The following is a 22,403-nucleotide window of genomic DNA, read 5'->3' on the forward strand; positions in this document are numbered from 1 at the left end:
CGTCACGTGTGAAATGAGTTCATTACAGCTCACAGCGAGAGTATTTAGGCACTTTTAGGTTTAAATTTATTCACATATTCCACATCACTAAACTTTATGACTTCATCACCTTCTAGGTGTTGGCCAGCACAACTCGATTCGGAGTCCTAGTGGACAATTCGGATCAGGATGTATAAAAAAAAAAATACATCTTAAAAAAAAAATACAAACCATACAAATATATATATATATATATATATATATATATATATATGTGTGTGTGTGTGTGTATGTATTAAGACCATAACTTTATTATTGTATAAAGCTTTAGAGTTTATGTTAAGACCATAACTTTAAATTATTATTGGGTCCATGTTTTCTTAAAAAAAATTGAAGTTGGGTTTGCTGAAAATCTTTAAAAAATTGCCCAAACTTTTAACTAATAAACTTAACTAACCCTAGCAGAGTTAGCCGCACCCACCAACTTTTCTCTTCAGATGAGATTGCCGTTTCTCTCCTGTCTCCTCTTTGCACAGACCAACAATCTATCTCTTCCTCCCCCTTCATCCCTCTCTGCAGCAGATCGTTTTATCTCACCCTTCCTCTCTCTCGCCCCCCTTTCTCTTTCTCCCCCTCTCTCTCTTTCACTTAGATTTCATAACAAATATGAGGTCGTGACTCGTGCAAAAGGCGGCGGGAGGACGGCAATTGGGAGAGAAGGCAAGAAAAAAAAGGAACGCCTAGCACCACCGCCTAGGCCGCCTAGGAGTGCCCAGGCGGGCGCCTAACACCTCCTCACTTTTGTCTGTCGATTGCACCTAGTCGGAATGGCATGTCATCGACCAGTTCCTAGGCAGCCACCTAAGCCGATTTTTAGAACACTGCCAATCCAAATGCTGATCGACAGCGAGGATTCCTACACCCATTTCAAAAGCACATCAAGTGCGTTTTAGAAAAAGCACCATGTATGTGCTTCTTGCATGAAGCACTTCAAGTGTTTTTCTATGATCTACTTGAATGGGTTAATTTTATAAATATTTTCACCATATACACTTTCAATTATTTTAAAAATATTTCCAAACGAGCTTTTGAACCAATTAAGGCGGAAAAGATTGCCGATGTTTATTGTGTGGGCATGATTTGCATTTTCTTGATAACTGAGATATGGTAAAACGCAGCTCTCATGCGTTCAACAAGGCTCCAAAAAGAATAGCACTTGATCCAATAAAATTTCCAAATAATCCAATCAATTTCTTCCAATTACATGATTTGACTCAAAATAAAATTATTATCCAACAAGAACCAATCTCCACCAAGAAAATAAATAACCACAAAACAATAAGATTTTAGATAATTTCTCAATAAGTATATAATAAATTTTCAATTTCTCCACAACACATTTCATTTTCTCGTCATCCAAACAAGTTTTTACAACCGAAAAAAAAAGGGAGAGAGAGAGAGAGAGAGAAAATGCAAATTGGGCAGTGAAAAATTCACACAAGGTGGCATGCAGCCTTATGTGCCAGCTGGCCATCGTCGTCGTCGACATGAATCGGTGCGCTTCATCGCCTCCCCCTCTCTGCGTCTTTACGCCGTGCCAGTTCTCCGGCAGCAGCACCACCGCCGTCAAGTTCTTCAGGTTCGAGTTCGAGTTCCAGAGGAAAGAGCGATTCAGGCGGCGGCTTAAGTTCGTTGTCAGTGCAGAGCTTTCGAAGCCATTCGCTCTCAGCTTCGGCTTGGACTCTCAGGTCAGACTACTCACTCTAGTATTAATTCCCTCCCATGTTTCTGACATTTGAGTGGCGGTGGAGTTGTTGAATTGGTAACAGAAAGACTGAGATTATGCTAAAACTGCAAATGGGTTTCATTGATTGGCCAAAACAAAGAAATGGGTTTGATTGGGATTTGTTTGATAATCTACTCTCAGAGTTATGTTAGATTTTGTGTATAAAATCAATTTTGTCTAAATTTATTTGCTTTCGAATTGTTTCGATCATTAGTGCTCGCACTTTTATTGGTGATTTTTGTTGCTATTTACTAGTTGAAAATCTCTCAACTGGGTTTTGGAATTTGGAATCAACACAAACCAATCGAACCGTGTTTATGTCATTCGTAATCCGGCAGCAAGAAATACTTGTTGTCATGGAATAAATTTCATTCCTTTCAGTTTGTTAGTTTACCCTTTGTTTTTGTATACAGCATGCATGTCTGTGTTGGTTTCAAAACGTGTGCTTAATTCGCGAACCTTGTGTATATAACCTTATTTTGATGATATTAATCATATAAAGAAGTGTATGATTTATAGTGGAAACTTAATAACTTGATGACCTCTTGTAAGTTTTGTATAGTAGACTGACACTGCTTCTGAATTTGAAGACCTTTCGGCCTCATGATCCTTCGCAATTACCTAGAATTGGTCCTATTCCTGGAGATATTGCAGAAATTGAGGCATACTGTAGAATCTTTAGATGTGCTGAACGGCTTCATAGTGCATTGATGGACACATTATGCAATCCAGTAACGGGTGAATGTAGTGTTTATTATGATTACCCATCAGAGGAAAAACCACTTTTGGAGGATAAAATTGTCTCTGTGATTGGGTGTATGGTATCCCTGTTGAACAAAGGAAGGGAGGATGTGCTTTCTGGTAGATCGTCCATTCGCCTCGCAGATTTAAGTGTAATGGAGGATGAGCTTCCTCCACTCGCCATTTTCAGGAGTGAGGTGAAAAGGTGTTGCGAGAGCTTGCATGTTGCTCTTGAAAACTGGTTGGTTCCTGGGGATGATCGAAGCTTGGATGTATGGAGGAAACTTCAGAGACTGAAGAATGTCTGTTATGATTCTGGTTTTCCCCGCAGGGAGGATTATCCTTGCCATACACTTTTTGCGAATTGGGCTCCTGTTTACTTATCCTCTTCTAAAGAGGACATTAGGTCCGTAGATTCAGAGATAGCTTTTTGGAGGGGTGGCCAGGTAACAGAAGAAGGTCTGAAGTGGTTACTAGAGAAAGGATATAAAACTATTGTTGACCTTAGGGCAGAGACTGTAAAAGACAAAGCTTATCATTCAGCCATAGATGATTCTATTGCATCCGGGAAAGTTGAATTGGTCAAAATTCCAGTTGAAGTTGGGACTGCACCTTCAATGGAGCAGGTTGAGAAATTTGCATCTTTGGTTTCAGATTGCAGCAAGAAGCCGATCTATCTTCATAGTAAGGAAGGAGCGTTGAGAACTTCTGCCATGGTTTCTAGATGGAGGCAATACTCGACGCGTTATAATGTGCAGTTTGTCTCCAAGCGGTCAAGTGCTATCAACGATGTGTTACTACGAAATACAAATGGGGCAGGCGAAGTGCTGGAGCCTTCCACTTCTAAGAAAAGGTCTATCCCGGGAAAGAACAAGCCACTGCAAGGGGAACTGGACAAAACTTATGGTTTAAATGGCGTATTTCAAAAGGATGTGTCTCCAGATAGGGATGAAACAAATCAGAGCTCAAATGGGACATATAACAGCCTTATGTCTGTCCAAGGCATGACATCAGTAGAACCAGATGAAAATGGGGAAGGAAATATGATGAACTTTTGCAGGGAAGTTGAACCCCTGAATGCCCAAGTTCCTCCTTGTAATGTTTTCTCTAGAAAAGAAATGTCTAGGTTTCTGGGGAGAAAAAGCATCTCACCTCACTCTTATTTTAATCATCAGTTAAAAAGGTTGGCTACATTACCAATTTCCAGAGGTATCAATATTAAGACAATGCAGAGAGGAGGTACCAATTCGGCACCTCAGCTTGTGGTGGTACAAAATTCATATGGGCCACCTTACAGAAAGGATCTATCTCCAGAAGTCCAGACCTCTACTTCTGGAAATGGGAAGTATTTAACTAGTGTTAGTTCTGGTTCTGTTCGTCCAGTTGTGAACGGATTTGGTGAAGTGAATGAAATTGCAAGTAATGTGTCTACTACTCCGAGTAGTAGTTATGATGAGAGTGTCTTACCTAAAGCAGTAAATGAGGATAGGAAGAGTAATGGTGGAGCCACCTTAGCTTCAGGAGACGATGACCTGGGGTCAATTGAAGGAAATATGTGTGCTTCTGCAACTGGTGTTGTAAGGGTGCAGTCAAGAAAGAAAGCTGAGATGTTTTTAGTTCGAACAGATGGATTCTCTTGTAGCCGAGAAAAGGTGACAGAATCCTCCTTGGCCTTCACTCATCCAAGTACCCAGCAGCAAATGCTTATGTGGAAATCCTCACCAAAGACAGTATTAGTGTTGAAGAAGCTAGGGCAAGAACTCATGCAACAAGCTAAAGAGGTACCATCTGAGAATCTAGTATCTGCAAATATTCTATTCATATTTAAAACCTACTATCTGTTTTTAGATGATGCTTTGCATTTTGTACTTGCAATGTGGTCTAATGATAGAACTGGTGTCAGTCAGAGTTTCTAAACTCTGTTATTTAGTTGGAAGTCTTGTCCATATTGTTTTGCATCTCTTTTTTTTTTTTTTTTATAATTTTTTTCTCTTAAAAAAATACAGAGTTTGTATAAACGATTAATGTGTATGAATATAAGAGTGTAAACCGGAAAGATCATGCTCATTACAAAATTTTCTACCTCCACTACAATGAGAATGAACAACTTAGGCAATGGGGTTAGTTCATTAAGCATTAAAGATTGCTTGCTTTGCTAGTACATGAACTTGAACAAACTAAAGGCTAAAATAAGGGGAACATGTTCTTACTACAGCTCCTCCACACATGTATTTCAAACAATTTGGTATTCAGTAGCATACATATAGTGGGATCCCAGGTGGGCTTTCTTCTCTTGCAGTTCAATGTTCCGAACTGACCATCTTTTTCATTCTACATCCACAATTCATCCTTGTAAAAAACCAGTCAAACCCTTTGATTATCATCAAGGATTCATGATCATGCAAGTGTTTACCAGAAACATTGTGTTTGTCTATTTAGTTAACATAGTCAGATATCTTAATGATTTCTGATTGGGATTATTATCATAAGCAAGGATGATCATTTAGAAAGACTTAAAACGGTTTAGATCGTTAAGCAACAATGCCCTATGGTCCCCACAAAAGGATTCCCAGTTTTGCAAATGTGGGGATCCCTCTGTGAAGGGGCCTTGTATGCACCATACAGTATATATGGATGCATTTTTATTTTCTGCTGGTATATTGGAAGATATCTTACTATGTCAGCAGTTATTTTTCAATATACGATTATTTTAATTTGTGAGTTTGTTCGCTGGATATTCTTAACGCTTTTTCCATGTCTTTGTGTAGGTTGTCTCTTTCTTGTATTACCAAGAGAAAATGAATGTTCTGGTGGAACCAGATGTGCATGATGTGTTTGCTAGAATCCCAGGGTTTGGATTTGTTCAGACCTTCTATAGTCAAGATACCAGGTACCAAACTTGTACCTAAAGTTGGACAGCAGTTTGTATATTTCACGACCTTATTGGAAATTTTCTATACTTGATTGATAAATTCAGTGATCTGCATGAGAGGGTTGATTTTGTGGCATGCCTGGGAGGAGATGGAGTTATACTCCATGCTTCAAATCTGTTTAAAGGTGCTGTTCCCCCAATTGTATCATTTAATCTTGGATCTCTTGGATTTTTGACTTCCCATACGGTGAGTTGTTTGATTGTCTTTTGTAGGCTTGTAGGTGATTTATGTACTCTCATAGATTGTCATTTGTCTAACCCATCTTATACTTTTGTATCAGTTTGATGACTATATGCAGGACTTAAGGCAAGTGATCCATGGAAATAACACAAGTGATGGTGTTTATATAACTCTGAGAATGCGGCTCAGGTGTGAGATTTTTCGAAAGGGTAAAGCAATGCCTGGGAAAGTATTTGATGTCTTGAATGAAATAGTTGTTGATCGAGGTTCTAATCCATACCTTTCTAAGATTGAATGTTATGAACAAGACCGGCTTATAACCAAGGTGAGATTTGTATTGCATATCTTATAAAATGATTATTGTAATAGGCTCTAATAATGTCCTAAACTTTTCACGAGTAAATGAGTTGTACTTTGTTCTCCACAGTCATAGAAGGCCATTTCTTTTTCTTTTCCTAGCTATCAAATCTGTGAGAGTAATTACTATGTGGATGGCATCTGATGTGAAGAAACTCATATAACATGGAGAGATTCCGTAACAATTATTTTGTCATGCTGTCTATTGAAAAATACCACATCTTTTAGGTCCAAGGTGATGGGGTCATTATTGCTACACCTACAGGAAGTACTGCATACTCTACAGCTGCAGGAGGTTCCATGGTAAGCAAAGTCCTCTTCAGTGTCGTAGTGACCATCTTTCAATATTTGGTACCTGGCACTTGTGCAAATTGAAGGGCTTGGGTGGTTCAGTTTGCGTTAGGTGTGATATTTCCTAATGAAAGAGAAATTCTCTTCCATATACTTATTTATATGATTTGTTTAAAAATGCTAGTTCCTACTATAAGGATTATGGAAATTCGTATGGCAGACGTCTATTTTAATGTGCTTAAAAGTTGTGCTCAAAGTCTACATTAGTACATATGTGTGTGTGCACGTATTCCTAATTTATGCTAGACATTTAGTTGCTTTTTGCCTGAACGTAGGATTGATGAGGTGTTTGCTCAGAAAATTGCTAGTTTGTGTTCAAGCACACATAGGAGTCCTTATTTATTTGACTAATTCAAACTAGTGTGGGGCAAGTTTATAAACAAGTTGCCGACTTTCAATTTGAAGATATTATACATATTGACCAATCAAAGTAGAAATTCATGCCGAAACCACAATTTTTATTATTTGTCTCTCATTGTTGCGGTTGATTTTTAACAAAGTCATTGTGCTTCTAACACTAGATAATATGAAATGCAGGTGCATCCAAATGTCCCGTGCATGTTGTTTACCCCAATCTGCCCACACTCCCTCTCATTTAGACCAGTTATACTTCCAGATTCTGCAAAGCTTGAATTGAAGGTGAATTTTGTTTTCCCCCACGCTTCCAGCATTATTTATTGTTATATCTGGAGGACTAGGAGAGGATTTTTATAATTATAGCGAGCTGTTGTATTCATGAGATAACTCATTTACTTGTACAGATTCCAAGCGATGCTCGAAGCAATGCCTGGGTTTCTTTTGACGGAAAGAGAAGGCAGCAACTCTCAAGAGGAGACTCTGTCCGAATATCTATGAGCCAACACCCACTTCCAACTGTTAACAAACGTGACCAAACAGGTGATTGGTTTCGAAGCTTGATTCGTTGCCTAAACTGGAACGAAAGACTAGATCAAAAGGCCCTTTAAGCATCCGAAACGAAAAAAAAGGAAACCTACTCCACTCTTCATTCTTGGTTAATGATTCTGTATATTATTGTACATATTACAGATTAGAGGAAATAAAACTGAGAGTAAGTATATTCATTCTCAGTATAAAGCAATAGAAATTATACTTACTCTTTCATGGATGTTATTGAGTGATCCTCTTTTCATTTTTTAAGCGCTATTAATTTTCCAACACATCTTATTTTTTTCATGAGAGAGATTAGAATTGAAAATCTTACTATAGAAAGTAGGACTAATTTTTTTTTTCTTTCTAACGATATTATTTACTGGAAAGGGTGGAGGAGTGAGTTAAGTCTCAGAATGTACTAGTAATAATGTGGTTTAAATTTGCTTTTAGCGAGAATCGAACTAAGACCTCTCACTTACCAGAGACGAGGAATACACTAAATTATAGGATTAGGTAGCATGACTAATTCCTTATGGTCAAGAAGTTTTTACGGCAATTGGTGGCTTGCTTCCTTTTGGATTTTGTGAATTTTGTCATTAGGCTGTTCCTTGTGGATATACTTGGGACTTGCTAAACATATAGGGAACCATCAAAGACGTATGTAAAGAACCGTTAAACATAAAAAAATACGTAAAAGGCTTGTAGCTGAAGCAATTAAGAATAATCTAAGGTCCAACGCTAGATTCTTCCCTCGCAACATCGTTAGTATAAAAAAAAAAAAACCAAGGAAAGTAGATTTAATTTCTAGTTAAGTTGATTATATGCATTGCTAAAACGTGTAAAGAACTGTTAAACATAAAAAAAAAGGAATTTTAACGAAAAGTTCCCGGTACTGTTCATTTTAACGAAAAACCACATTTTTACACTAAAAAGTCAATCCTGGTACTATTCACTTTACCCTTTATTTTGTCCTTATCATTAAAACTCAAAGTTTTCAAGCCCTTTTCATTAATTTTCCTTAAAAAAAATACGTAAAAGGCTTATAGATGAAGCGAGTAACTTGAGGTCCAGTGCTAGATTCTTCCCTCTCAACTTCGCTAGTATAAAACAAAAACAAAAACAAAACAAAAAAAAGAAAAAAAAAAACCAAGAAAAATAGATTTTAATTTCTAGTTAAGTTGAATCTATGCATTGCTAAAATGCATCTAGCTACTTATGAGAAGTCTATTAACTAAAAAGTGACCATCAAAGTCCATTGATACATGCAAATTGGTTAGATCAGTTGGTAAGAGCAGTGTATCCGTCTCCTTACACTCAAAATTCAAATCTTCCTAACAATATTACGTACATGATATTGTCTTGTCAAAAAAAAAAAAAAGTTTCATTGCTACACAAGGAAAGAAGAAGTGCATAACCAACAACAAAATTTAAGATTGCAATCCATAATATTTTACTATTTTACATAGCAAATCTGAAATGGAGCTTTTAAGCATCCTCATCATTACACACCAATACGTAGACAGAAAAAAGCAACAACAAGCACATAACACGCAGACTGACTTACACCCACTTCAGCTTTCTCCTCCCACACAGAAGTTTTTCAGTTGAGAGAGAGACGAGCGAGTATGTAATAATAGTACGTACTTAACCACCCAAGTGATAAAAAGTGAAGTAAATTTATCCCCATTTAATTTGGATCTTATGTTTTTCACACGGCCCTCACAGACTGGAACCTTGGTTCCTTGGGGAGGAACTTCTGCTCAGCATATACAGAGAGGTAGTCACCAAACACAAACTTGGGATAAGTCTGACCCACTTCTTGGTTCTCCTTTTCGACCAATTCCGGCGCAGGAGCTATTGTGGCCTTCATTGATGGGTTATAAAACGAAGCAATTGACCTCCGATTCCCAGTTGGGGTAGCCAAAACCCTGTGCCAAACACTCTTGTAGCGGCCATTGCTCAGGACCTCAATCTGGTCCCCAGTGTTGATGACAATCGAGTTGCGCAATGGTTGCACTTCTATCCACTGCCCATCTTTCAGGATTTGGAGGCCTCCAACTTTGTCATCTTGGAAGAGCAATATTACACCGCCTGCATCAGTGTGAGCTCGGAGACCAGTCACCAGCTCTGGCTTAGGGCATGGTGGGTAGTGGCTCACCTTGGTGCCGAAAAAGGCATTGTCTTCTTCGCCACCGTTGAAGGCTTTCTTCATGTATCCCTTTGGCAACCCTAAGTTCTCATCCATCACTTCCATGACCCTCTCAGCAAGTTTCTTCAATTCTCTTCTGTATTCTTCCATGGTTTCCCTAGCAATATGAAAAATAATTATCAGATTCCATATAATTGAACACTGCGATATAATATATCACATATTTACAAATTCTACTCCCCTTAAAATGTGACATTGTCATACAGTCTAATATGTTATGTTGCCAAACTGTTAATCTGAATAACTGATTAGGAATTTAGGAGGATTGCTTGAAGCGTGCTGCTTACTAGTTCTACATATTATGTTAGGAATTTGAGAGCATTGCTTGAAGTGTGCTGCTTACTAGTTCTACATATTACTTACTTGAATCCAGGGGTTTTCGAGGGCCATTCGTTGTCATCCAAGAGGGTGAAGACATCCTCCCAGTCCACATTCTCCAATTTTTTGTTTTCATTTACCGCCTTCATTAGTGTGGAATTCTTAAAGTTCTCCTCTCTTTCCATCCTAAAGAAGTCACCGGTCACCTTCTTCACCCTCTCGAGAAGCTCCTCCGATATTCCATGGTTCACCAGCTGTGAAAAACACAAACATCCAAAATTAAACACTTTTGTTAACAAAGAGAAAAACAAAGCACAACAAAGTAATGAGAAGCACAAATTGTTCCCCACCAAATATATAAGCTAAATCAAAGATGGATAATAATTAGTACCTGGAAGAATCCCCAGTCCTCACATCCATTAGCAACTTCAGCCAATGTTTTGGCCCTTTCTTCACCATCAAGTTTTGAGAAATCAATAACTGGGATTGCCATTGATCTGATTAAAACAAAAAAAATTAAGCTTCACAAATAGAGAGAGAGAGAGAGAGAGAGAGAGAGAGTTGGTGGATGTGGTGAGGAAGAAAGGGTGGTGATCAGCCTATTTATGGCAAAATTTCCCGCCATCTGTTGGACGTTAACTTTTTATTCTTTTAATATTTTTCCCCCTTGTTGTTACTTCCAATGTAGCCGTTAGGGTAAAAGGTATGGGACGGTGACCCTTCGCATTTTAAAATTAGATACAAGGTCAATGCTTTGTGAGGTAGCATTGGCAACCCACAACATAAGCATACTCTTCCTGCAGGTGATTCACCTCGTTGAGTTTCCGTTATTCTTTTTAATTACTATATCAATTGCATGAACCATATCATCATGTCCAAATTAATTAGCTTCCATTGGATAGATATCTTGATGGCCACTAATAATTTGCTACTACAACAAAATAAAATATGGAAGAAATGTGACAAGGTATCGTTACAAAAATTTTTTTTTTTACTTTAGGGTGTGAAAATCATTGTTATCTTATCTATATCAAGTTATACTTTTTTTTTAATGTAGGTTTGTTAGATTAGAGAGTTGGCGAGGTTTGAATTCATGTCATGGTAGAGGCAACACTCCTCACCAGTGTGGTAGAGGACCACTTGCGTATCAAGTTATACTTTGACTTCTAACTTATTACAATGTGAAGTTTATTTCTATATTTAACTGGACTATTTGTGATCAATTTTTTTTTATAATATTTCTAATAACCTAAATGGATTATTTTTTTCGGTTATCATTTCCCTTGAATTATTAACGTCAAAATTTTATTGTTTTTCGACAATATTGTGTTTGTCAATTTATTAGGTCACATATAAATATCTAAATAATTTTTTTTTTTATTTCAATGAATATTCATAAAGATGATCTATGAATAGCGACCTACAAATGGTTCGGATTATAAGGTAAGATTACTTTATGGAGCGAGTTTGACATATGTCACATCCCGGCCTAGGCCCCCACCACATTTCGGGCTCGACTCCGCCGTAGCACGATATTGTTCACTTTAGGCCCCGACCACGCGCTCATGGTTTTGGTTCAGGGAATTCACATGAGAACTTCCCAGTGGATCACCCATAATGGGATTGCTCTCATGCGAACTCGCTTAACTTCGGAGTTCCGATGGAACCCGAAGCCAATGAGCTCTCAAAAGGCCTCGTGCTAGGTAGAGATGAGAAAATACATATAAGGCTTACATGATCCACTCCCTTGAACGATGTGCGATGTTACAACATATGTGTGTTTTTTTTAATATACATTTCAAAGTCATAAGTAAGATCAAGTTGATTTTTACCATGATGGGCGGATAGATATGAGAAAAAGAATTCTTCAAATGAAATGGTTCTAGTTCATTCATCTGCCAGATAATAGATTCCAATGATCTCATGGCAACATACATAGTATGTCCTTGATCTTGTGCATTATTATTCCTTTTCGTTTCTGGTGTTTCTTCCCCATATATTACTAATCCATTAATATTATTATTTTAAGCTTATTTTACTTACAGCATAAATCTCTGCCGACGATGCTTCACCATGTTGACAGTGACCAGCAATACCTTGTGGCCCCTATCGGCCTTTCACACACATGGAAATCAAATGCTTTCTGTGACAAGTGGTTACTTGTTTAAACTTATAATACACTGATTTGCAGGCATAGTTTGAGGGTTAAGGAAGGCAAGGGCGAAGACCTTTATAAACAAAGCAATCATCATCAAACAATAATTAATTTAATTGTTATACATTGTCAACTCCATTACTATATGATTATGAGATTAATAATTTTATAGTTAACATATGGTATTTTTTTATTTTTCTTGTTATGTTGGAGAGGATCGAAGATTCAAATTCTAAACCTAACCAAATTCTAACAAAACAAGAAAAAACAAAAAGTTTAAGTACATACTCTTTTAGTGTCAAAAAACTTACTGTATAGTTGAGGGATGTGAATGACACCACTGTTGTTTTGCCGATGTATTGAGAATTCACATCCCGCAACTCAGTGGCGGACCCATATGGAGGCCAGGTATGGCCTAGGCCCATCCTGAGATTTATTAAATATATATGTATGGCTTGCTAACATTTAGAGCTTGTAGGGCATTGTTTAGTGGAGTTTGATGGTTCCAAGTTGTCCTGAGTTCGAGTTTCATTGACGTAAAACAACTTGTTTTTTGTTTTTACTAAAACCCCTTTTGTTTTACCATAGAAAAACAAAATCTAATTCCTTTTTTATTCAGTTTATATAAAATAAGTCTATAAACCTTGTAATTAGCCTTCGTTTTTCAAACTGAACCCCTTTTGTGTAACCATAGAAAAACTAATTCATTTTTCATTCAGTTTATATAGATATAAGGTCTATAAATCTTGTAATTAGCCTTCGTTTTTCAAACTGAACCGCTTTTATTTAACCATAGAAAAACTAATTCCTTTCTCATGGTAATAGTTTTGAGAATCTGAACTTAAATTTTTGTTCGAATCTTCCCCTTTTATTAAAGCTCGTAAACAAGTTATGCTTTTATGCTATAATCATTTCAATAGTAACTTTTTCATAAAAAGTTTAACACCCATCACTCTTGTTTGATAAATTTTCCATTCCAATAAAAAAAAAACATTAAATATTCTCCAATTAATTATGCTTGTACCATACTTGACCAATCCCGAAATTACTGAGCACCGGTCAACGTTATACCATCAAGGACCCAGAAGAGTTTCCCTCCAACGAGGAGGCCAACCAGGAGGCCAATCATAGCACGACATGTGTCAACATCAGAAGCCAATCACAACACGACACGTGTCAATGTCAAAATAAAGCTAGAAACTCTCTTCTATAAAAGGAGATCATTCTCCCACAATATTTCCTAATGTCATTTGTACTACATCAGTCACTTGTACTCACTAAATGAGAGCTTGAACCTATGTACTTGTGTAAACCCTTCACAATTAATGAGAACTCCTCTACTCCGTGGATGTAGCCAATCTGGGTTAACCACGTAGATCTTGTGTTTGCTTCCTTGCCTTTATCCATTTACATACTTATCCACATTAGTGACCGGAGCAATCTAGCGAAGGTCACAAACTTAACATTTTCTGTCGTACCAAAGTTCTCATTGATTTTGTGCATCAACATTTGGCGCTGTTTGTGGGAACGACACTTATTCCCACTCTTTTCAGCTTTGTTAAGCTGGTTTCCACCATTTATACCCTCTCATTTGACCAGGCATCCCTTTCCAACATGGGGAGCGAAGGAAGCCACAACACACAGAATGACACCCCTCTTGCACTTGGTGCGAAGCAACGAAAGAATGAACAAAAGAAGTTTGATCTTCAGGCTAAAGTCAATGAACTTGAGGCTCAGAATAACAAGATAGCAATGAAGAATGAGATCCTCCAAGAGCAGTATGAGAAGGTCTTCGAGATGCTCCACGAGGCTAGATATACTAAAACACACGAGCTCATTACCCCTGTGGAAGTTAACCATCAACTGGGTGCCCCCCAACACGGAGGGTCATTTGCTCTCGACCTGGGTATTCTTGTTGAGGAGCAAGCTACTCATTGAAATGGCGACCAATATGAGACTTCTCTCAACCCAGCTGCTTCGACCCGAAGCAGGAGGAGTGGAAGAAGGCACCTCCTTACAGAATGAGTGGAAGGATCGAAAGCTGTCTTTCACGACTGTCAAGGCTTTCTAAAGCAACGTCGAGACAATCCTATCCATGTAAGCTCGAAGATCAATGACCCAAGGGTCTCTGAAAAACTCGGTCTCATCCCATGTCCCAGACCGGCTACCAATTTGGGGAAGGGGCAATAAGTCCTAGAGAAACACGAAGGTATAGAGGACTCAAAGATGTTTCGACAAACATACCTTGGAAGTCAATACGACGAGTCTAGGGAAAAATCACATGCTCTTGATCAAACCTTCCTACTTCCAAGAGGAGATGGAGATTTATGAAAGAAAGCTCCAGTGGTACATGACTCCACTCAAGACCCTCTTATCCTACAGCTTCTTAAGGAAGTAAACAAGTTGAAGGCTGAATGACAATTTGAGATACTTGATTGGAACCAACCTAGGCTTGGCCTTCTTACAAGGAGGATCCTCGACACCCCCTCTAAGCAAAGACAAAGCAGAAGCTTGGCTTGCAACTCTATATTGGAAATAAGGATCCAATTGAACACCTTAATATCTTTCAGTCCACTATGGCATACCGAATGCACACCGACGAAGAGCGATGTCTTCTCTTCCCCTTCACCCTCTCTGGCAAAGCTCTAAACTGGTATTGTCGTCTTCCACCTGAGACGGTAGACTCATTTGAGGAATTGAGGAAACTGTTTGTTTCTCAACACATTTTCCAGACCGATCACTTGCACTCTGCGGATGACTTATACACTATTGGCCAGAAGCCAGACAAGTCATTACGTATGTATGCTGGTCGCTTCAGCCATGAGTATTCCCGTTGTGCCGAGGCAGACGACAAGACTGCCCTCAAAACCTTTACGGCAGGCCTACGTGACTGTTTCTTTAAGTACATGATCAATGCCAACGCTTGGAAGACTTACTCTAAGGTTATGGCGCATGCTTATAACCATGCCTCCACCGAGGCAATGGCATACCAAGAGAAACCCCCAACAACCATCCCCTATCAGCAAGTGGGGAGTGGAAGCCAGACCCACCCAAATGAGAAGACCTCAACCTTCTAAACGACAGCGGTTCCTCCCCTTACCTTACTTAATACTTTGCCAAGTCAATAGACATATCAATCTCAGGGCAAAAGGAAAGATTTTCATCATCACCAGTCTCATTTTAGTAAAAGGAGTAAGGGACACTATCGCGATAACTAAGGGTATTGCCACAATAATGCCGGTCCCCAGGTAGTCAACACAGTGGGCCAAGAACGTGTCAAGACAAGCCCTGCCCTGAGGTATGAGACATACACGCCTTTGAATGCCACATGCGTGGCCATTTACCCTAACATAGCACACTTGATACTTATGTGAAAATTACTTGACACACAAATTAAACCCTATTGATGACAATTGTAGCAAAGATGTAAGTAGGGATCGTTCTAAACCGGGGATTAACTAGGGCTGCTAATCTACTGAAATTAAACTCTAAAACACTAAACTAGACTTAAAAACACAAGAATAGACTCTATAGACTCTAAACTGACCTAAGACACTCAAATCTGCAAAACTAAGTGAAATTGACTCAATTCTAAACCTAACAAGTGATTTGGACGAAATTAAAACTTACTTTGACTCAAAAGATTAAAAGAAAACAGATTGTAACTTAACTCAGAAAACACTTAAAAGACTCAAAACAGCACAATACTAACAATTAGACTCAAAACAGATTCTAGAGATGAAATTGGACGAATTTAAGACTAAACTAAGACCCAAACAATGTTTATGGACAGATTCTAACCTATATTGACTCAAAACACTCTAAAGAACCTAATTAGGACAGATTCTGACCTACAAACATAAAACAGAAAAGGGGGTTTGATTTCTGACGAAATTGAATTAAAACTAAACAAATTGCAAATCAAAGTAAACTAAAACGAAATTAAGATGAATTCAAGGGTGAAAAGCTAGTTAGAGGATCCTTCTCCACACATGAACATATGCAACATAAATCAATTTCCAGTATTGTTTCTTTAAACCATGAATGACAATGCCCCAAATTAATCGTGAATGCACAAATTAACTCTCAGATTTCCCTAAATTCATTGAATTGGATGAATGCATGCAACAACCCAAATTATTCTTCTCAAGTTCCCTATATGAACAGCATGATAGAGATACATTCAAAGATCATTAAATTCCATGGAAATCATAAGCATTGACAAGGCAATTATAACTATGAACTGCATGATACTTTTGCCAAGAATCTACTTAACACGATTGTGACTAACAATCTCCACTACTTGTAATTATAAGTTTCTAACGATTAGGTGAAAGTCCCTTATAATTTAGCATCAGATTCAAGCATGCAAACTAAGTAGGCCTCCTTAATCAACACACAAGAATAAGTTATCAATCAAATAGATAAGTAAATCGCATTCATGTTTTACGAAACAATAACTGAAAGGAATCAATTCATATTAACATATGTCCATGGCTTCAAATTCACCACTAACTAATAAGAGTTTAGTTCCACGTGTTCATAGCAATTGAAAAGCAAATTAAAATAAACATCGAAACTAAAACGAGGGAAGAAAGAACTCTTAAAACTCCCAAGGATGCAGATGGCTTGCGCACAAGGCCCTCCTTCATCAATGGAATGCACGACAAGGCTCTCCTTCTTCTCCAAAAGGTGCGGCAGAGATGTATATGGATGGAGGATGGTATTTCGTGATGTAGAATGGTGATTAGGGTTGCGGCAAGGTGTTTCTGAATGGTGTGAAGGGTGGTGACGAATTTAGGCTTTAAAACATCTATTTATAGGCATGGCAAAGCTAGGGTTTTCACAAAATCTGATGGGAAAAGGTTAGGGTTTTGGAGATAAAAGGCTTGGCCCATCCAAGGGAGAAAAGAATTGGGGTTTTATGCAGATTTTTAGGCTTCTAGAACACTAGGTGCGGCACAACCCTAGGGTGGATGGATTAGGGTTTAAACTTAGCAGAAAATAAAGGATTAAGGCCCTAGGGTGCGGCATGGGCTTAGAACAAAGCTGAAAAAGGATTAGGAAACTTCCAATTCAAGAATAGAAACTTTCAAGAATGGAAACCTTCAAGAATAGCAACTTCCAACTTTAGAAACTTTGGTTTCCAATTCTGAACTCTTTGTTCTTCATGTTCATTTCTTCATTTCTTGCCTCCTTTGATCTTCAATTTCGTCCATCCATTTGACTCCAAGCATGTGATATCCATTTTATGCTCAAAACTGCTCCAAAAGGCTCCAAATTGCACCTTCTCGCCAACTTTGTCATTTGGACCTACAAACACACGAAAATAGCTTAAAACACTATAATAACCACAAACTAACTATAAAAGTGCAAGAAAACAAGCTAACTAAGTTGCATAAATATGCTCCTATCAGATACCGAAGCCAATGCCGAAGCAGTCGGGTTACAAGCCCACGAAGAAGACGGGCACGTTTTGCTGCTACCACGAGCATAATGGCCATGATGGCGAGAAGTGTATCACCCTTCGTGATCATATTGAAGCTTTGGCGTGTGAAGGAAAAATTGATCAATTCCTCCTTCACCCTTCAAGGGATAACCGTAACCAACGCCAAGTGAATGTGATATATTCCATAGGTGGTGGCATACCATATCTGAATCTTCCAACAGAGCCATGAAAAACAACGAACGCGTTTAAGGCCTGGTCACCAAGTGTTTCATGTGGAAGACATCAGGGGAGGCAAGTGTTAAAAGCCTAACTGGGATCCAATATGTTTCTACCTTGAGGAAAAAAGAGGTATCATCTACCCTCACAATGACCCACTGATCGTGGAAGCTCGCATAGCCAACTTTGAAGTACGACGAATCCTGGTAGACATGGGGGCTTCAGTCAATATCATGTTTGGCAAAGCTTTTATAGCACTTAATGTAGCTGAACACTTGCTCGATCGCTCGATTTCTCCTTTGATAAGCTTCTCCGGTGATATCGTGCAACCTTTAGGGAGCATACACTTACCTTTCACCGTTGGTATAGGCCCTTACATAGCTACCATTACCACTAACTTCCTGGTGGTTGATTACCCAACGGCATACAATGTCATCTTTGGACACACAAGCATCAATGATCTCAAGGCCATGGTATCCACACATATGTTATTGATGAAATTTCCAACCCCCTATGGCAATGGTTACATAAGAGGAGATCAACTTAATGCACGTTCATGTTACAACATTTCGGTCAAGCAACAACACCTGCCTGTGCCCAAGGAAACCTTTTGTATACATGACCAAGTCATAAAGACCAGCCCAGACGAAGCCAACTTGGATCTTCACGGTGGCAACAGTCAACCTGATGATCCTCGAGATGACTTTTTCACCCAGCAAACACAACCTGCTGAAAAGTTGGAGAAGGTTCTATCTTAAAAGATTATCCATATCGCATGGTGGCATTGATCTCTTTTTTGCAAGAGAACACTGAGGTCTTCGCCTGGTCATAGGAGGACATGCCAGGCATCTCTCCCGATATCACATGTCATCGCTTGAGTATTGACCCTAAGACCAAGTCGGTGAGACAGAAGCGAAGATCTTATGACGCTGAACGATACAAAGCAATGAAGGCAGAAGTTGAAAAACTCAAAGGCATAGGCTTTGTCCGCGAAGTCAATTACCTAACATGGGTAGTAAATGTGGTCCTTGTTAACAAAAATCCAACCAAAGAAAGTCTCTTGCTCCAAAAGGTCTTGTGGAGAATAGCTTTCCTCTTCCCTTCATTAACAGACTTATAAACTCTATGGCAGGGTGTAAACTCCCGAGCTTCATGGATGCTTACTTAGGATACAACAAAATCCTCATGAACCTTCCGGACCAAGAACACATAACCTTCACTACTGACAGGGGACTATATTGTTATAAGTCATGCCCTTCGGCCTAAAGAATGCAGGAGCGACTTATCAGAGACTAGTAAATTCAATGTTCGCCGAACAGATTGGGAAGAGCATGGAAGTTTACATTGATGATATGCTAGTTAAGAGCAAACATGCTGACCAACACATCACCAACCTATCTGAAACTTTCACCATTCTGAAGAGGTATCGAATGAGGTTGAACCCTAACAAATGTGCCTTCGGCGTAAACTCTGGTAAATTCTTAGGCTTCATGATAAGCAAACGAGGCATTGAGGCTAATCTCGAGAAGATCAAAGCAATCCTCGACATGAAGGAACCGGTAACTTCAAAAGACATCCAGAGTCTTACTGGCAAGGTGGCAGCCTTAATTAGGTTCATCTCAAAGGCCACAGACAGATGTGCTCCTTTCTTTAAAGCACTTAAGGGAAGTAAGAAGTATATTACATGGACTGATAAATGTGTCGAGGCATTCAAGAACCTCAAGGACTACATGAGTAAAGCCCATCTGCTCTCCAAACCTGAGGTTGGTGACACTCTCATTATCTATCTATCGGTATCGGCTTCAGTAGTAAGTTTCATTCTCATTCGAAAGGATGGTAATGTTGAATGGCCTGTCTACTACGCTGGCGAGGCCTTACAAGATGCGGAAACACGATACTCCAACATTGAGAAACTGGCTATAGCATTGGTCATGTCTGCTTGAAAACTTCGCCCTTACTTCTAAGCACACTCCATCATCGTGCTTACCAATCATCTTCTTCGACAGATACTCCAAAGTCCTGACACTTAGGGGTGAATGATCAAATGGGCGATAACATTGGGTGAGTTTGACATCTCATACCAACCAAAGCCAGCTAAGAAAGGCCAAGCAGTGGCAGACTTCATCGTTGACTTCACATATCATGTTGATATTGTTTCTACGCCTAAAGAAATGGTTTCATTACCCTCGAAAGCTCAGAAAATAGAACCAACACCGCCAACATGGAGTTTATATGTTAATGGCTTGTCCAATCAACAGGGTTGTGGAGCAGGACTAGTCCTTACGACCCCTGACAAAGTGGCGATGGAGTATGCTCTTCATTTCAAATTCAAGGTGTTGAACAATGAGGCTGAACATGAAGCCCTCATAGCAGACTTACGTTTGGCTAAACACCTTGAGGTTAAACAAATTGATATCTTCAGTGACTCCCAATTAGTGGTTAACTAGGTCACCAACAACTTTGACGCTAAGGATAGCTCCATGGCAGCATATCTGGAACAAACACAATTGTTGCTCAAGTACTTCCACTACCAGATCACCTAAATTCCTCGAGCGGTAAATAGTCATGTAGACGCTTTGGCTCGCCTCGCCTCAGCAGTAGATGGCAAAGTTGGGAGAAAAATTCAGGTCGAATTGTTGGCAGCACCAAGCACCATGGTCGCGGAAGTGTGCAACTTACAACAGAGGGATAGTTGGATTACCCCGATTTATAAATTCCTTACGCATGGTACCCTCTTAAACGATAAAGTCCAAGCTAAGCAGATTCGATACAAGGCTACCCGTTACTTGATCATTAATGACCAACTCTACAAACGGGGTTTTAACCTACCATACCTAAGATGCCTTACGCCCGCGGAGGTGGAAATTGTCCTTCGGGAAATACATGAAGGAGTCTTCGAAGATCATGCTAGATCTCGATCCCTAGCACACAAGGCTTTTCGCCAAGGATATTACTGGCCAACACTCCACCAAGATGCCATCAGAATATATCGCTCATGTGATAAGTGTCAACGCTACGCAACTATTCCTCACTCCCTTCCCGAGCCGGCCACTCCTATGATCAGCCCTTGGCCCTTCACCCAATAAGGACTTGATTTGATTGGCCCAATGCCTGCAGGGAAGGGCAAGGTCCGCTATGTAATCGTTGCAGTTGACTACTTCACAAAGTGGGCTGAAGTAGAACCCTTGGCAACCATTACTGAGGAAAAAATAGAAGACTTCGTATGGAAGAATATCCTTTGCAGATTCGGCATTCTCAATGCGATAGTCACTAACAACGGGCGACAGTTAGACAACAATAAGTTCTGGATGTTCTGCTCTAAGTTCAACATCACATTATGTTTTGCCTCCCCAACCATCCTCAGTCTAATGGACAAGTTGAAGCCATCAACAAAATAATCAAGTGAACTTTGAAGACCAGCTTGGACAAGGCTAAAGGTTGTTGGCCATAATTTGTACCCTAAGTTCTTTGGTCATATTGCACTTCATATCGGACATCAACAGGAGAAACCCCATTCTCACTTGCCTTTAGTACATAGGCAATTGTCCCAGTTGAGCTTGATAAGCAACATTCCAAGTCTAGAACTACGTGCAAAGCGAAAATGACAAACAACTTACCCTCAACTTAGATCTAGTCGAGGAACACAGAAACCAAGCTCACTTGAGGAATGTCGCCTACAAGCAGCGCATCTCCAACTACTATGACTCAAGGGTCAAACCTCGTTCTTTCAAAGTGGGGGACTGGGTATTGAAGAAAAGATTACTTTGCGATAGAGTCTCGAGTGAAGGAACACTTAGTCCAAACTGGGATGAACCGTTTGAAGTTGTTGGCATCGGTCACCCTAGCTCTTACAAGCTTAGAAGCTTCGATGGCAAGACCCTTGGCCATCCATGAAATGCTGATCACTTGAAGTACTATTACAAGTAAACTCACATTGTACAAATGTTAAGCTTTACCCGTTCGACATCTTATGTAACGAAGACTATTTGGCATGAATTCAATAAAGAGGTGATTTAGACAACTCGGTCCTAATCCTCTTACATTCCTAGCAATGAAACACTCGGGTTCAAAGCTTCAACATGAATGCTTCCAACATGAAACAAAGTCTAAGTATATGTCAACAAGACTATACAAATAAACGAACAGCTTCACAATATATTCGTTCAATCATACATTCCAACATAGTCATACATAAGCCAACTGTGCTTCAAAAGGGTTCAACATACTTTGTGTAATTCGACACTTGCTACAATATGCCTTAACACATTGCCCTTATTCTCACAAACCAGGTGATGAAATGTGAAAAAGGAACTCATCTTCATGCCACCAACCAATGTACAACCCGTACTCTCCTTCATGCCATCAACCAGGTGATGAAATGTACAACCCGTACTTTAATATCATTTGGTAACTTGCCACTCATGCCACCAACCAGGTGAAGAAGGAACTCATCTTCATGCCACCAACCAGGTGATGAAATGTACAACACATACTCTAATATCATTTGGCAACTTGCCATTCATGCCACTAACCAGGTGAAGAAGGAACTCATCCTCGTGCCACCAACCAGGTGATGAAATGTGATGAAAGGTAATGAAGGAACTCACCTTCGTACCACCAACCAAGTGATGAAAGCAACTCACCATTTATTCCACCTACCAGAAGACGAGTGATACAACTTGTACATGTGAACTCCTAGCATTCATAAATAATAAAAAACCCTCAAGCTTGACAACTCAACTAGGGGAGCACTTATGCCCAACAAGAGTTATAGTCACCAACAAAGTCTTATTGCAAGCCAACAACAACTTTAGTGCATGGCAGCCGAAGATTAAGCT

The 22,403-nt window shown here is 39.3% G+C and overlaps 2 protein-coding genes across 3 annotated transcripts; one reads left to right on the forward strand and one right to left on the reverse strand.

Annotated features, from left to right (window-relative positions):
* The first annotated feature begins 1,373 nt into the window (after positions 1 to 1,373).
* Positions 1,374 to 7,453, forward strand: LOC126632119 (NAD kinase 2, chloroplastic). 2 transcript variants are annotated; one of them, XM_050302356.1, is made up of 8 exons: positions 1,374 to 1,727; positions 2,356 to 4,287; positions 5,275 to 5,396; positions 5,484 to 5,625; positions 5,720 to 5,944; positions 6,205 to 6,279; positions 6,865 to 6,966; positions 7,089 to 7,453. In XM_050302356.1, exons 1-8 carry the CDS (start codon positions 1,497 to 1,499, stop codon positions 7,290 to 7,292), a joined length of 3,033 nt encoding a protein of 1,010 aa, XP_050158313.1. In that variant the 5' UTR covers positions 1,374 to 1,496; the 3' UTR covers positions 7,293 to 7,453. The 2 variants fall into 2 exon arrangements, with proteins under 2 accessions (XP_050158313.1, XP_050158314.1); XM_050302357.1 differs by lacking the exon at positions 6,205 to 6,279.
* Positions 7,454 to 8,629: 1,176 nt separating this feature from the next.
* Positions 8,630 to 10,314, reverse strand: LOC126632120 (1-aminocyclopropane-1-carboxylate oxidase). Its single transcript, XM_050302358.1, has 3 exons — positions 10,137 to 10,314; positions 9,791 to 9,999; positions 8,630 to 9,524 (listed from the first exon to the last, which is right to left on the reverse strand). Exons 1-3 carry the CDS (start codon positions 10,236 to 10,238, stop codon positions 8,927 to 8,929), a joined length of 909 nt encoding a protein of 302 aa, XP_050158315.1. The 5' UTR covers positions 10,239 to 10,314; the 3' UTR covers positions 8,630 to 8,926.
* Positions 10,315 to 22,403: the final 12,089 nt, after the last annotated feature.

Source organism: Malus sylvestris, chromosome 8, assembly GCF_916048215.2.
Source record: "Malus sylvestris chromosome 8, drMalSylv7.2, whole genome shotgun sequence".
Lineage (NCBI taxonomy): Eukaryota > Viridiplantae > Streptophyta > Magnoliopsida > Rosales > Rosaceae > Malus > Malus sylvestris.

Bases quoted from the DNA above. Each gene is read 5' to 3' on its own strand.
- LOC126632119 (XM_050302356.1), top strand. From the start codon at position 1,497: ATGTGCCAGCTGGCCATCGTCGTCGTCGACATGAATCGGTGCGCTTCA. The intron at 1,728-2,355 runs GTCAGACTACTC...CTGAATTTGAAG, and splicing joins GCTTCGGCTTGGACTCTCAG to ACCTTTCGGCCTCATGATCC. The intron at 6,967-7,088 runs GTGAATTTTGTT...TTACTTGTACAG, and splicing joins CTGCAAAGCTTGAATTGAAG to ATTCCAAGCGATGCTCGAAG.
- LOC126632120 (XM_050302358.1), bottom strand. From the start codon at position 10,238: ATGGCAATCCCAGTTATTGATTTCTCAAAACTTGATGGTGAAGAAAGG. The intron at 10,000-10,136 runs GTACTAATTATT...TGTTTTTCACAG, and splicing joins AGGACTGGGGATTCTTCCAG to CTGGTGAACCATGGAATATC. The intron at 9,525-9,790 runs GTAAGTAATATG...TCATATTGCTAG, and splicing joins TCGAAAACCCCTGGATTCAA to GGAAACCATGGAAGAATACA.